The sequence below is a fragment of the Gossypium hirsutum genome, chromosome A08, assembly GCF_007990345.1.
Source record: "Gossypium hirsutum isolate 1008001.06 chromosome A08, Gossypium_hirsutum_v2.1, whole genome shotgun sequence".
NCBI lineage: Eukaryota > Viridiplantae > Streptophyta > Magnoliopsida > Malvales > Malvaceae > Gossypium > Gossypium hirsutum.
Window position 1 is genome coordinate 121,276,977 of NC_053431.1, and position 12,608 is coordinate 121,289,584.

The 12,608-nt window shown below is 31.1% G+C and overlaps 1 protein-coding gene and 1 long non-coding RNA gene across 2 annotated transcripts; one reads left to right on the forward strand and one right to left on the reverse strand.

Annotated features, from left to right (window-relative positions):
• Window positions 1-4,339: 4,339 nt before the first annotated feature.
• On the reverse strand, window positions 4,340-5,157 carry LOC107905151 (uncharacterized). Its single transcript, XR_001686461.2, has 2 exons — window positions 5,024-5,157; window positions 4,340-4,602 (listed from the first exon to the last, which is right to left on the reverse strand). It is a non-coding gene; the product is annotated as an uncharacterized lncRNA (long non-coding RNA).
• A 4,502-nt stretch (window positions 5,158-9,659) lies between these two features.
• Window positions 9,660-11,720, forward strand: LOC107893348 (protein NUCLEAR FUSION DEFECTIVE 4). Its single transcript, XM_016818309.2, has one exon. The coding sequence runs from the start codon at window positions 9,869-9,871 to the stop codon at window positions 11,576-11,578; it is 1,710 nt and encodes a 569-aa protein (XP_016673798.1). The 5' UTR covers window positions 9,660-9,868; the 3' UTR covers window positions 11,579-11,720.
• The last annotated feature ends 888 nt before the right edge of the window (window positions 11,721-12,608 follow it).

Here is a 12,608-nt window from a genome sequence, read left to right on the forward strand (position 1 = left end):
TTTTATTTCTATTTTATTTTTTATTTGTCAATATTAATTATTATTATTCTAATATTTTGATATTTTAATATTTTATATTATTCACATCACTATTCGCATTTTTTACAATAATATTCTTAGATTTTTTTACTATCATTTTAGAAACTTTTTACATTTTAATTTTAAGAATAAGGCAATGTACCGATTTTAACATTAAGTCATTAATTTCATTGCTATGTTGGGTGAAGTTAGTCGGCTCGTGTTAAAAACGGGATATTCTTCTAAAAAACCAAAAACCAAAAACTTACAACTTCTCATTTCCTTCAATCGGATCACACTTAAATGTCAAATTGAATTCGTATTTTTGAAAATCAAGACAACACGTGTTTAATAAGATACCAATTTTGGGCGTCGCGAGGGTGCTAATACCTTCCTTGCGCGTAACCGACTCCCGAACCCAACGTTACTCTGGCTTTTGACGTAGACCTAAATTCGGCCTTCATTTTTGTGCAAGAATAAGTTTTCTTTTCTAAAAAAGGATGATTTATTAGGTGTCCGGTCACACCTAGTAAAAAGATCGGTGGCGACTCCCTTTTTTAATAAAATCGAAAGTCGATTTTCAAATTTTCAAATAATCGCCTCAATTAACGACCGAAAGAGAAATTTTTACGTCGTTACAAAAGATATATATGCAAACCGAGAGCCATCTAAATATTCTGAGGCAATTAGCTGTGAAGACTTAGAAAAGTGGATGTTCGCTATGCAAGAGGAGATGAAATCACTCCACAAAAATAGAACATGGGACCTTGTGAAACTTCCTAAAGGTAAAAAGGTTGTTCGTTGTAAATAAGTGTTTAAAAAGAAATAAGGGACTCCAGGAGTTGAAGAACCCAGATATAAAGCAAGGCTTATTGCAAAGGGTTACAGTCAAATTCCAAGAGTGGACTTCACAGATGTGTTCTCCCCAGTTGTGAAGCATAGTTGGATTTGAGCTTTGCTTGGTATTGTGGTCATGCATGATTTGGAGCTTGAGCAATTAGATGTAAAAACTACATTTTTGCATGGAGAACTTGAGGAGGATATTTACATGCAACAACCAGAGGGTTTTACAGTCTTAGAAAAAGAAGACTACGTTTGCTTGCTAAAAAAGTCTCTTTACAGTTTGAAACAACCACCAAGATAGTGGTACAAGAGGTTTGATTTTTTTATGACTTCTCATGATTTCAAAATAAATAGTTTTAACAGTTGTGTTTACTTTAAGAAAAACAATGATGGTTATTTTGTGCATCTACTTCTTTATGTTGATGACATGTTAATAGTAGCAAAAGATAAATGAGAGATAAGAAAGGTCAAAGCCCAACTAAGTGAAGAATTTGATATGAAAGATTTGGGACCAGCAAAGAAGATACTTGGTATGGAGATTCTCAGAGATAGAAAAGCAAGTAAATTGTACCTAATTCAGAAGAGGTACATTGAGAAAGTTTTTTGCAGGTTCAATCTGCAGAGTGCTAAGCCTATTAGTACTCCTTTAGCAGCCCATTTCAGACTTTCATCGGCTTTGTCTCCATAATCAGATGATGAGATTGAGTACATGTCACATGTTCTATACTCTAGTATAGTGGGATCTCTCATGTATCCTATGATTTGTTCACGTCCAGATTTATCATATGCAGGCAGTGCAGTTAGCAGATACATGGCGAATCCCAGTAAAGAACACTGGAAAACAGTTTAGTGGAATTTAAGATACTTACGAGGAACTACTGATGTCTGCTTAAAGTTTGGAAGAATTAGAGATGGAGTCATTGGGTATGTTGATGCTGATTTTGCTGGAGACCTTGATAGAAGAAGATCTCTCACAGGTTATGTCTTTACAATCGGAGGCAATAGCATAAATTTTTAGTGGTGTCGGAACAGTGATTCGAGATCACTAAATCCGAAAAATGAGTAGAAAATATTATTAATTTAGTGAATATAAGTTAGATATTAAGTTAGGAAAATTTTTGAAATAGCGAATAGTGGACTAGAAATAAATATTAAAATAATTACAATCGAAAACGAGGTATCGAGACTTTGAAAATTTTAAACCGAGCCATAAATATTTATAAAAATATTTATGGAGTGTTAATAAGTTAGTATTAAAGTTTCGTCAAGAAATTTTAAAGTTCCGATAGTTAATTGCATAAAAAGGACTAAATTGTAACAAATGTAAAATTTTGAGAAATGATTAAATAGCTTAAATGATAGAAGAAAGAGGGTTTAAAAGGAAAATAGACCCAAGGTTTATTTGGGCTGGACGGCAAGGGCATGAAATCAGCAAGAAAATAAGGAGAATTAAGGGTAAAATTGGAATATTACAAAATTTACTTAATAAAGCTAGGACTAAAGTGGAATTATCTAGATTTCTCTTCATTTTTCTACATTCTCATCAGAAAAAACACCATAGAAGGGTTTTCTTAAGCTGGTTTTTCATATTTTTACTGCAAGTAAGTTCAATTCTTGATTATTTCTTGAAATTTTTGTGTTTTTGTGATTTTTACAACTAGGTGCACTTGTTGAATTCATTAGTTTTTGATTCTATGAAAGAAATTGAAAGTTGCTATGAATATGTGTTGGAAGAATATGATGATTTAGCATGGAATTAGAGCTTTACATTGTTTATATGCTGATTTTATTGAAAGAATTTAATAGAAAGTGAATGTTTGAGACCTAATTGTAAAATAGTTTGAAGTTTGGGTTTTATATGGAAATTATAAATTTCAATAGTTTTGAAATAAATTTTAATTTCTAGGTAAAGTATTAATTGGGAAAAATTATCTTAATTGAGCAAGGACTGAATTGTATGAACTATGAAATTTGGGGCAAAAATTGAAATCAACATTTGCACTAAAACAGTTTTGGACAGAAGCAGTAGTCTAACTTTGAAAAATCACCAAATATTTTATAAATTTAATTAGAGGATGAATAAAATATGTAATTAAAGCTTATTGAGTCTAGTTTGTTATAGAAAAATGGTGAAAGTAATGGAATTGTAAATCATGAGATATAATAAATTTTGTGAGACAATGTTAGAATGATTTCGAGTTACCCTATTCTGACTTTGGAAAATCATAAAAAATTGGATAAAAATAATTAGGGCCTTAAATTTATATTTTTAAAATCCTCAATAAGTCTATTTTCAATAGAAATAAATGGGAACATCATCCGAATCCTGTACGAGGAGATAATAAAATTTTAGTGAAGAAGGGTCGGAATTGTTAGATAGTAGAACAAGGGCGACTTTAAAGAATAAACTGTACTTATTGGCTGAACAAAAAATTCTAAAAATTTTATAATAAGAAGATATGTGAGCCTAGTTTTAGGGAAAATTAGCGGATCATAATTTGGAGTTCTGTAGCTCAAAATAAAAATAATTTAGTAACTATGACACAGATGGACAACATTGAATATACATAGGTAAATAGTGAAATTACAAATAATGTTACTTATAAGCGGGTTATAAATATTAAGGATGTGAAATAGAATGAATGTGAAGTCAATACTGATAAGTGAATGATTTTACAATGGTAGATCGAGAACCCGAAGCAATTCGAGAAAAAGAGAAAGTAGCCGATTAGTCCCTGAATTTTCACAAATTTTGGAAATCGACCCAGGTAAGTTCATATGGCTGAAATTTAATGATTAAATATTAATTTTATGAATTATATAATGTATAATGAGATATATTTATTAATGAATTGAGAATAAAATGACAATGTAAAAACTGAATAAATGTTCAAATTGAGTGGAACGTCTGATTTGAGTACTTCTAATCAGTGACAAGTGACAAGTGATCAGTGGTAGCCTCAGCTACACTTATCTGATCAGTGACAAGTGACAAGTGATAAGTGGTAGCTTTAGCTACACTTATCTGATTAGTGACAAGTGACAAGTGATAAATATGATCCGTGTAAGACCGTGGCAGAACTATAATTTCGAAAAGTGATAAGTGATCATACGCAAGACCATAGTTATACTATGGAAAAGTGAAAGTGAAGTACTCAATTTTCCGTAACCGTTCCCTAATTTGATTAAGAATGGTATGTGACAAATGGGCCCAAAAGAATTAAAGGAAATGGATAAGTGGTAGTGAGTTTATACAAGGGAACTCATCAATGATTGTGGTTGACAGGTGAACTTAATAATTGTGTATATTGTATAAGTGTCTAAATATTTGGTAAGATTTATGTTTTATGCCTACGAACTTACTAAGTTTCCATAAGCTTACTTGAGTTTATTCAATGTCTCTTGTAGATTGACGTGGAAGTATACGGAGCGTAGTGGGCCAAATTTGCCCGGCCCGTTACAAACAAAAAATAAATAATAATAATAATAATAAAATCTAAATATTAATAGTCCATCAAAGTCCAATTACATAGCCCAAATTCAAAACCCAATACGAGCCCAAATTAACTCAGACCCAAAGTTACATTGGCCTAAACGGCCCGAAACATTTTAAGGACAGAAACCCTAGGGTTTTGTTCCCCTTTTGCGCCGCAGCCCCGATCACTAGCAGCCTCCGTAGCGCCAGCTACCTCCGTACGCTAGCGCATAGCCTCTGTACGTGCTCTACGTTCTCCTCCGTACCTGCATGAGGACAAGAACAGCACAGCAAAAACAACAGCAAAGAGTAAAACAATAGAAAGGAAATTCTTTGTATTTTTATTTAGATTTTCGGCTATATAAAAGCCCTATGTTCATTGTAAAAAGGGGACACAGATTGAAACACAAAAAATGGGCTATCAAAATCGAAAGGTGTTTTCCGATTCGAAATCTTTTGGATGTTTTTTTAGTTTCATTCTTCTGGGTTTTTACGCATATTAAATAAAAAAAATAAAAATCAATAGCAACCAAAATCGGATCCAAGGTTTAAAAGGTTGTCTTCTGTTCTTTTTCTGAATTTTTCTTTCCTTTTTTTTTTTTGCAATCGTGCTTCTTTTATTCCTTCCTTTCGTGTATTTTACAAACGATTTTTTTAAAATAAAAAATGAAAGTAAAAGGGGGTTACCTGGATTCGCTCCATGGATTGATGTCAGGGGCGGAGGTGCCGAAGCACCGATGATCCTCCTAGGTGGCTCCCCAAAGCAGGGTCAAAACCCTAGCAGAGGAATGGGAGCATTTTTCTTTTTAGAAACAACTGAATGACCAAATGAGGTTTAATTAATTTTTTAGATTTGTACTGTTTATGAAACGACACCGTTTGGTGTTAGGGGGCCTTAACGTCTAAACGACGTCGCTTTGAGCCCCTAGATCCGCGCGTTGACCCGACCCGGGGATGATCCGCGCGTTTTCCATTAACAGGAAATTTGCATAACTGGTCCCTCCAGTTTGCATTAACATTTGATTCAGCATCAGTCAATTCTTTCTATTATTATTTTAATTTTGCCCTGGAATTTGCGCGTTGTTTTAATTTGACCCGCGCCTCAATGCTGCGTTTCGGGGCCTGGCATATTGCCAATTTTGATCCCTGAGCATTGGAGTGCATTGTGCTTTAGTCCTTCCTTTAATTTCAGCAGCTTGTTTTTTTTATTAAATATCCTTTTAGTTTAATTCTATTTTAATTGAGTCCTTTTAATTGGCATAATTCATTTTTTATTTATTTATTCACTCAATACTTATTTTATATATGGATGTATATACCTTTGAGTTATCAGGATGTTTTTTTTTTGTTTCGTATATTGCATAGTTTTAAAGATTTTGTATAATATATCCTTTAAATGTTCTTATATACTATTAAATATATGTAGTTTACGATAAAGTTGGATTTTATTCTATATATCTTATTAATTATATGTTACTTCACGTACACAATTTCTTTTGAATCTATTTGCATATATATTAAAACCTTACGTATATAAAATATATTTTATCATACTCTTTTTTTGTTATTATTTAAAAACCTTTCACATTTTATATCCCTTTTTTTTATTTTCTTTATTATGTGTGTATGGTCTATTTTGATATTTCATTTTAAAAATATTTTGTACATTTTTTATTATACCATATAATCATTCTAAAATTTTCTTCGTGTAATTTTATGTTTAAAAGATTTGCATAATATTTATATTCATGCATCGATATTTATATATACACATACATGATTTATATCGAATTACTTATTTAAATCCTCTTTTGAATATGTTCATATTTTTTTAATTTTATTTATATATATTGTTTATTTCTTTTAAATCCAATTTTGGTATTATATGTTTTGTCTGTTTCAAATATTTTCCTATATTATTACCCTTTTGTATATGCGTTGTTTATATTAAGCTTTTTACTTCATGTATATTAATCATTGTGGATGAATAAATCTCGTTTCAAATTATTTTTGTACAATCATTCATTTCATATTACCTAGTTAGTAGTTCATATACATTCTTTTAGATATTTTTATACGGTTATATTCATATAATCTATTTATCTTAAAACTTTCTAACATGTACGCCATTGGTTTAAAAATTTATATTGACATCCATTACTATATTTATCTATATTATATATTATCGATAAATTTTGGGTTTAAATCATTTTGTATAGTTTTCTTTTCAAAGTTCTTCTTATAATACTTATCCTGCAATTCATTTATATGTTAAAGTTTGTATATTATTTACTCTATATTTTTATCGTTCGATGATCTAACTTAAATTTTTGTACGTATATACATATTCCTAGTTTTTTATAAAATATTTCAAATTCTAGCATGTGCTAGCTTTTATGATCTATTTGTTTTATATTATTCCATATGTTATTGTGACATGTTATTTATTCATTTTTTTGGTATTATCGTTCATTTGTGCTTGTAAATTTGATTACATTTTTCTTTAATTAGCTATATTTTATTGTTTGTTTTGTTAACCGGTTTCCTAAGTTATATTATCTTTATTCATTCATCATCGTCGTATTTTATGCATGCATATTTTCTCATGTTTTTATTTTTTTCTTTTGGTTTATGAATGTCGCTTTACAATTTCTAGCTCTTTGGTCGACCCGCGCTAGTGACCCGACCCGAGGAGGATCCGCGTGTTTTCTAGGGAGGGGCTAATTTCACTTTTAGCCCCTCCGCTTTTTTTGTAAATTTACAATTAAAGTTATATTATTTTTAATTTTTACCCCATGATTTTGACTTGATTTTGATTCGGTCTTTTTTTAAGCTATGCGTTTTGGAGGGGAGAATATTTTCCAGTTCGGTCCTTCCACGTTGAGTGCGCGTTTCATTTCTGTCCTTTTCTCTTTTATTTGTTTCTGATTTTGCCCCAAAACTCCTGTTTTCAATTCAATTTAGTCTTTTTTTTAGTTACTTTGCTATTTTATTATTAAATGGATTAATTTGACATTATTATCATTATTTTAATATTATCACTATTATTATATATTATTATTATTATTAGTAACATGTTTATTTTTATTTTTATATTTATTATATTATATTTATTTTATTTCTGTTACTATTATTTTATATATATTTATTACCATTTATTTATTATTATTAGTAACATATTGTTATTTTTATTATTTTATTATTTTTATTTTTATTATTATCATGGTACTATATTAACTAGTTTTGTACTGTTATTACTACTATTATTATATTTTCATTCTATTTATTTATTTATCTAAAAACCTTAAATACCTTTATTTTATTTTATCATTTATTTATATCTTCTTATATAATATTATTTTTTCCCTTTTTATATTATTATTAATATCATCATTACTATTACTATTTTTGTTTTTAAGTTTTTTTTACCATGCTTATTTATTTCTTTGTTTAATATTAGTCCTTTTCCGTTTCAAGTTTTAGTCTTTTCTTCAATTAGTGTGAAATACATTATCTCCTAAAATTTTTTCGATTAAATAATATTTTAACAAAGGATTGTATTTTTAAAATTTCTTTAAATTTTTAATTTTCGACACTAAGACACTAATTAATCAATTAGGTACCAATTTTGGGCATTATGAGGGTGCTACTCCTTCCTCGTGCGTAACCGACTCCCGAACCAATTTTCTGAATTTCGTAGACCAAAATCGTTTTTAATAAATCAAATCGTTTATTAAAAATAACCACTTTTCGAGGTGACCCGATCACACCTCATCAAAAAAGGATTGGTGACGACTCCAATTTTCATTTTAAAAAGTCGATTCCTCCTTTTCAAAAAAATGCTTTCAACAAACATTATTAAACTCCATCTATTTTATATTGATTAGAATAAGGTGTTTCAATCTTATTAGGATATGGCTTTACAAGCCTATAAATAGACATAGTCTATTCCTCTTGTATTTATTCGAATTCGACATAGTGAATTTTCTTTTCCACTGCTCGTGATTTTTTCCCGAATGGGTTTTCATGTAAAATCTGTGTATTCTTTATTTTATTTTATTTTCACATGATTAAAAAAATAATATAAATTATTTTATATCTAAATTTAATTATAATATTAATAATAATATTAATTTATATAAATATTAATATAAAAAATTTTAAGTTTTATCATTATAAACATTAAAACAGGCCAAGTCAGGCCAGCCCAGGAATTCCTAATTGGAACAACCCAACAAGTTTTAAGCAAATAAATTATTAAAAAATAAAACATTAAAATAGTTTTAAAAATTATAAAAATCAGTTCAACTATTGGTTCAATCGATTTTTAGCACAATTCAACTAATTTTTACCGGTTTGTGGGTCAATCAATATTTTACATCTCACCAAACCAATACCCTAGCCAATTTTATTGGTCGATATGGTCCGATTTAGACAACATTGAAATTTAGAATATTTTATTTTTTGAATTTTGAATAGTTTTTAGTTTTCATAAGTTTAGACTTTTTAAAATATATTCTTTTTATTATTTATGTTTTTATTTAAAATATAAAAAAATAGTTTTTAAAATTTCTTGTAAGGATCAAATTGAAAAAAATAAACATTGAAGGCTTAAAAAAAGTTTTTAATATCCCAAAATGAAAGTATATTTTAAAAGGGGAACGAAACGTTTGAGATATTTAAACGTTAATTTTGTAAAGAGATTAAAAAGACATAGAGAGTCAAAAAGATTTAAAGTTGAGTGGATTAATTAATATTTTGTGTTTTCTTTGAAAGAATAATTTGAGTATAAGATGTGAAGAAATTAAAACAGAAAAGGTTCTCACCTAATTATCCCAATACTTCAGCATTAATATTAAGATTAAAATTAAAATCACACTAATAACAAAAATTAAGCTATAAATTTGATAGTTTTGAAATTGCATCAACTCTTTCTGCTCCCCACTAATTACGCCCATAAATGAATCTTCCATATAAGTAGATTTGATATTTAACAATTTAATTTCATTATAGTTCAACAACACCAATTAAATCTGCTTCCAAATAATAAAATCAATTTTTATATGTTTGGTGTCCATCAATTTTAATAAAATTAAATAAAACTTAAGACAGCTAAAGCTTTAAAGTTTAGTGGATAAATTAATATTTTCTTTTTCTTTTAGAAAAAAAAAAAAGACCATTCAAGTCAACTTAGAAAACAATAGGCTGACCAAACTTAATTATCAGAATTACTTACAACTTGTTTGCAATTTACAAATTATAATACAAGCAGATTCGTCTACAGTTAATTTTTGTGTCAAAGATAAACTACTCTTTTTGGACTCAGCTGAATCAAAGGCCGAGGAATCCCTGCAAGTAAAAACTTCACTCCTTTAAATTTTCTATAACCTGGCCTACCTAAACTTCAGTCATTCTGAATTCTTGTCTTATTTATAAAGTTCACAGATCCCCTTTCCTTCTTCTTCAATTCTCTCTTTTCCATCTTCTTCACAGACTCAGATAATAGAGTCATTTGCAAGGAGCAGTGTGACGATGGGAAGAGGGCTCAAAGGCAGTGAACTGTTGCCTTTCACGGTACAGTTCCTGAGAGGAAGATGGTTTGCACTTTTTGCATCCTTTCTAATCATGGCTGGAGCTGGTGCCACATATCTATTTGGAACCTACTCCAAAGAGATCAAAGCTGCACTGGATTATGATCAGACAACGCTCAATCTCTTGGGCTTCTCAAAGGATCTTGGTGCTAACGTTGGGGTTTTTTCCGGTCTTATTGCTGAGGTAACTCCCACTTGGTTTGTTCTTCTAGTTGGTGCTGCATTAAACTTCGGAGGGTATTTCATGATATGGTTAGCTGTGACTGGTAGAATAGCCAAGCCAAAGGTTTGGCAAATGTGCATTTACATCTGCATAGGAGCTAATTCTCAGAATTTTGCCAACACTGGAGCTCTTGTCACCAGTGTCAAGAACTTCCCTGAAAGCAGGGGTTCAATGTTAGGCCTGTTGAAGGGCTATACAGGGCTCAGTGGAGCTGTAATGACACAAATTTACTTAGCTGTATATGGAAATGATTCCAAATCTCTTATTCTTCTTATCGGATGGCTTCCTGCTGCAATTTCCGTAATATTTGTATATACAATTCGGACAATGAAGCCTGTTAGACACCCGAATGAAATTAGAGTGTTTTACCAGTTCCTTAGCGCCTCCATTTTGCTAGCAGTTTTTCTCATGCTAATAACTTTGACAGAGAAACTAGTTACTTTCTCGAAAGCAGCATATGCTGGGGCTGCCACAGTGGTTTGTTTCCTTGTCTTTTCCCCTCTCTTTATTTCCGTTAGAGAAGAATTGCTCATTTGGAACATGCAGAAACACCCAATTGGTTCTCCAATGGAGATAACAGTAGACAAGTCAACCCCTGAAATAGTTGAATCCAAACAAGTGGTTTCCATGCCTGGTTCTCCAAAACAGGGTGATGAAAAGGTAGAAAAGTCTTGTTTCTTAACCATTTGTGACAGGCCTGAGAGAGGAGAAGACTACACAATTTTGCAAGCACTGACAAGCCTTGACATGTGGGTTCTGTTTCTTGCAACATTCTGTGGACTTGGAGCAAGCTTAACAGCAGTAGACAACTTGGGGCAGATTGGTGAATCCCTTGGCTACCCCAACAAGACAGTTACTTCCTTTGTGTCCCTTGTTAGCATCTGGAATTTCTTCGGAAGGGTGTTTTCTGGATTTGTCTCTGAAACACTAATTGTAAAATACAAGGTTCCACGGCCACTCATGATGACCTTGGTCCTTCTACTTGCCTGCATTGGCTACCTCCTGGTTGCGTTTCCAATGCCAGGTTCACTCTATGTAGCATCCATCATAATTGGATTCTCATTTGGTGCACAACTGCCGCTGATTTTCGCCATCATTTCCGAGCTTTTCGGCCTTAAGTACTACTCCACATTGTTCAATTGTGGACAGTTGGCTAGTCCTCTCGGCTCGTACATATTTAACGTGAAGCTTACTGGGTTTCTATACGATCGAGAGGCAATGAAGGATCTTGCAAAGAAAGGTCTAACACGATCCTCAGTGAAAGCATTGACCTGCATTGGCAGTCACTGTTACAGGCTACCGTTTATAATCTTGACTTTTGTTACCTTCTTTGGAGCCTTGACGTCTCTAATTTTGGTGATAAGAACCCGAAATTACTATAGAAGCGATATATACAAGAAGTTTAGAGAAAATGCTGAGAGTTTATGAGACAACAAAATGATCATTTGGGATTAGCATTGATAAAATAACAGTATTGTTTCTACCATATTATCGCATGTTGTTATCTGTATACTATTTTTTATGTATTATTTACTGCTTCCTACCTCATAATTGAAAGATACTTACACAATATCCAAATTTGTCGATGAGCTTCAGAAAAGCATACGATAGTGCTCACCGGGAAGTGATTTGCCCACACTACTTTGTTGGGATTACCACCCTCTCTCCCCAAATCAAATGTCTCTTTTCTGTCGTTTTGTGCTAGATCCTGTGATTCACGGGTGGGCAAGTCACAACTTGTGATCTCCAAATCATTTGTTTATGGGATTTAGGAGCTGTAATTTCAGGACAGTTTTCCTTGAATTCGGCCCAAGTTGTAGGACACCCACTTCACGTGGGGTGATTTTCATACGTTGATTGGTCAGCCAAAGCCAATCCCCAAACGTTAGCGCCTCTTGCTCCATTTCCCACTACCCTTTTCCACCCACATACATTCACACTAATTTATATATAATGGCTCCTACCATATGTATTATATCTCAATCCGGGAAAGAAAAATATATGTTTGAGTGTATTCAAATTTATATTCAATTAAATTAAATTTTAATTGATTTGTTAATAATAATTAATAAATTAATTTTTTTCTGAAAAATGAATATTGCATACTAAAACTATATAATTTTTTTATGATAATATCGAACTTTTTAAAAAATATTTTTTAAATAGATGTCTCCATTGATATTCATTTAACAATTTAATCTGCATTTATATTAAAATAAACGACAATAACTCAAAAAAGTACTTATTGCTTGAAAAATTGAGAAAGAGAACTCACGAAAGTGGTGTGGTTTTCTGGAGTTGGTGAGTGGCCATTGTTTCAATTTTTTAAATTGGAATAATTCCAAACTTTATCCTCCTGTTTTACAAAATCGAGAAGTTGAAATTTTTATCAAAATAATATAAAATAGAAAAGTTATTTACTAAAATAATATGGGTGACGGATTATTTATGAATTGGT

What these genes read in the sequence shown, in the direction of transcription:
- LOC107893348 (XM_016818309.2), top strand. Translation starts at nt 9,869, where the DNA reads ATGGGAAGAGGGCTCAAAGGCAGTGAACTGTTGCCTTTCACGGTACAG.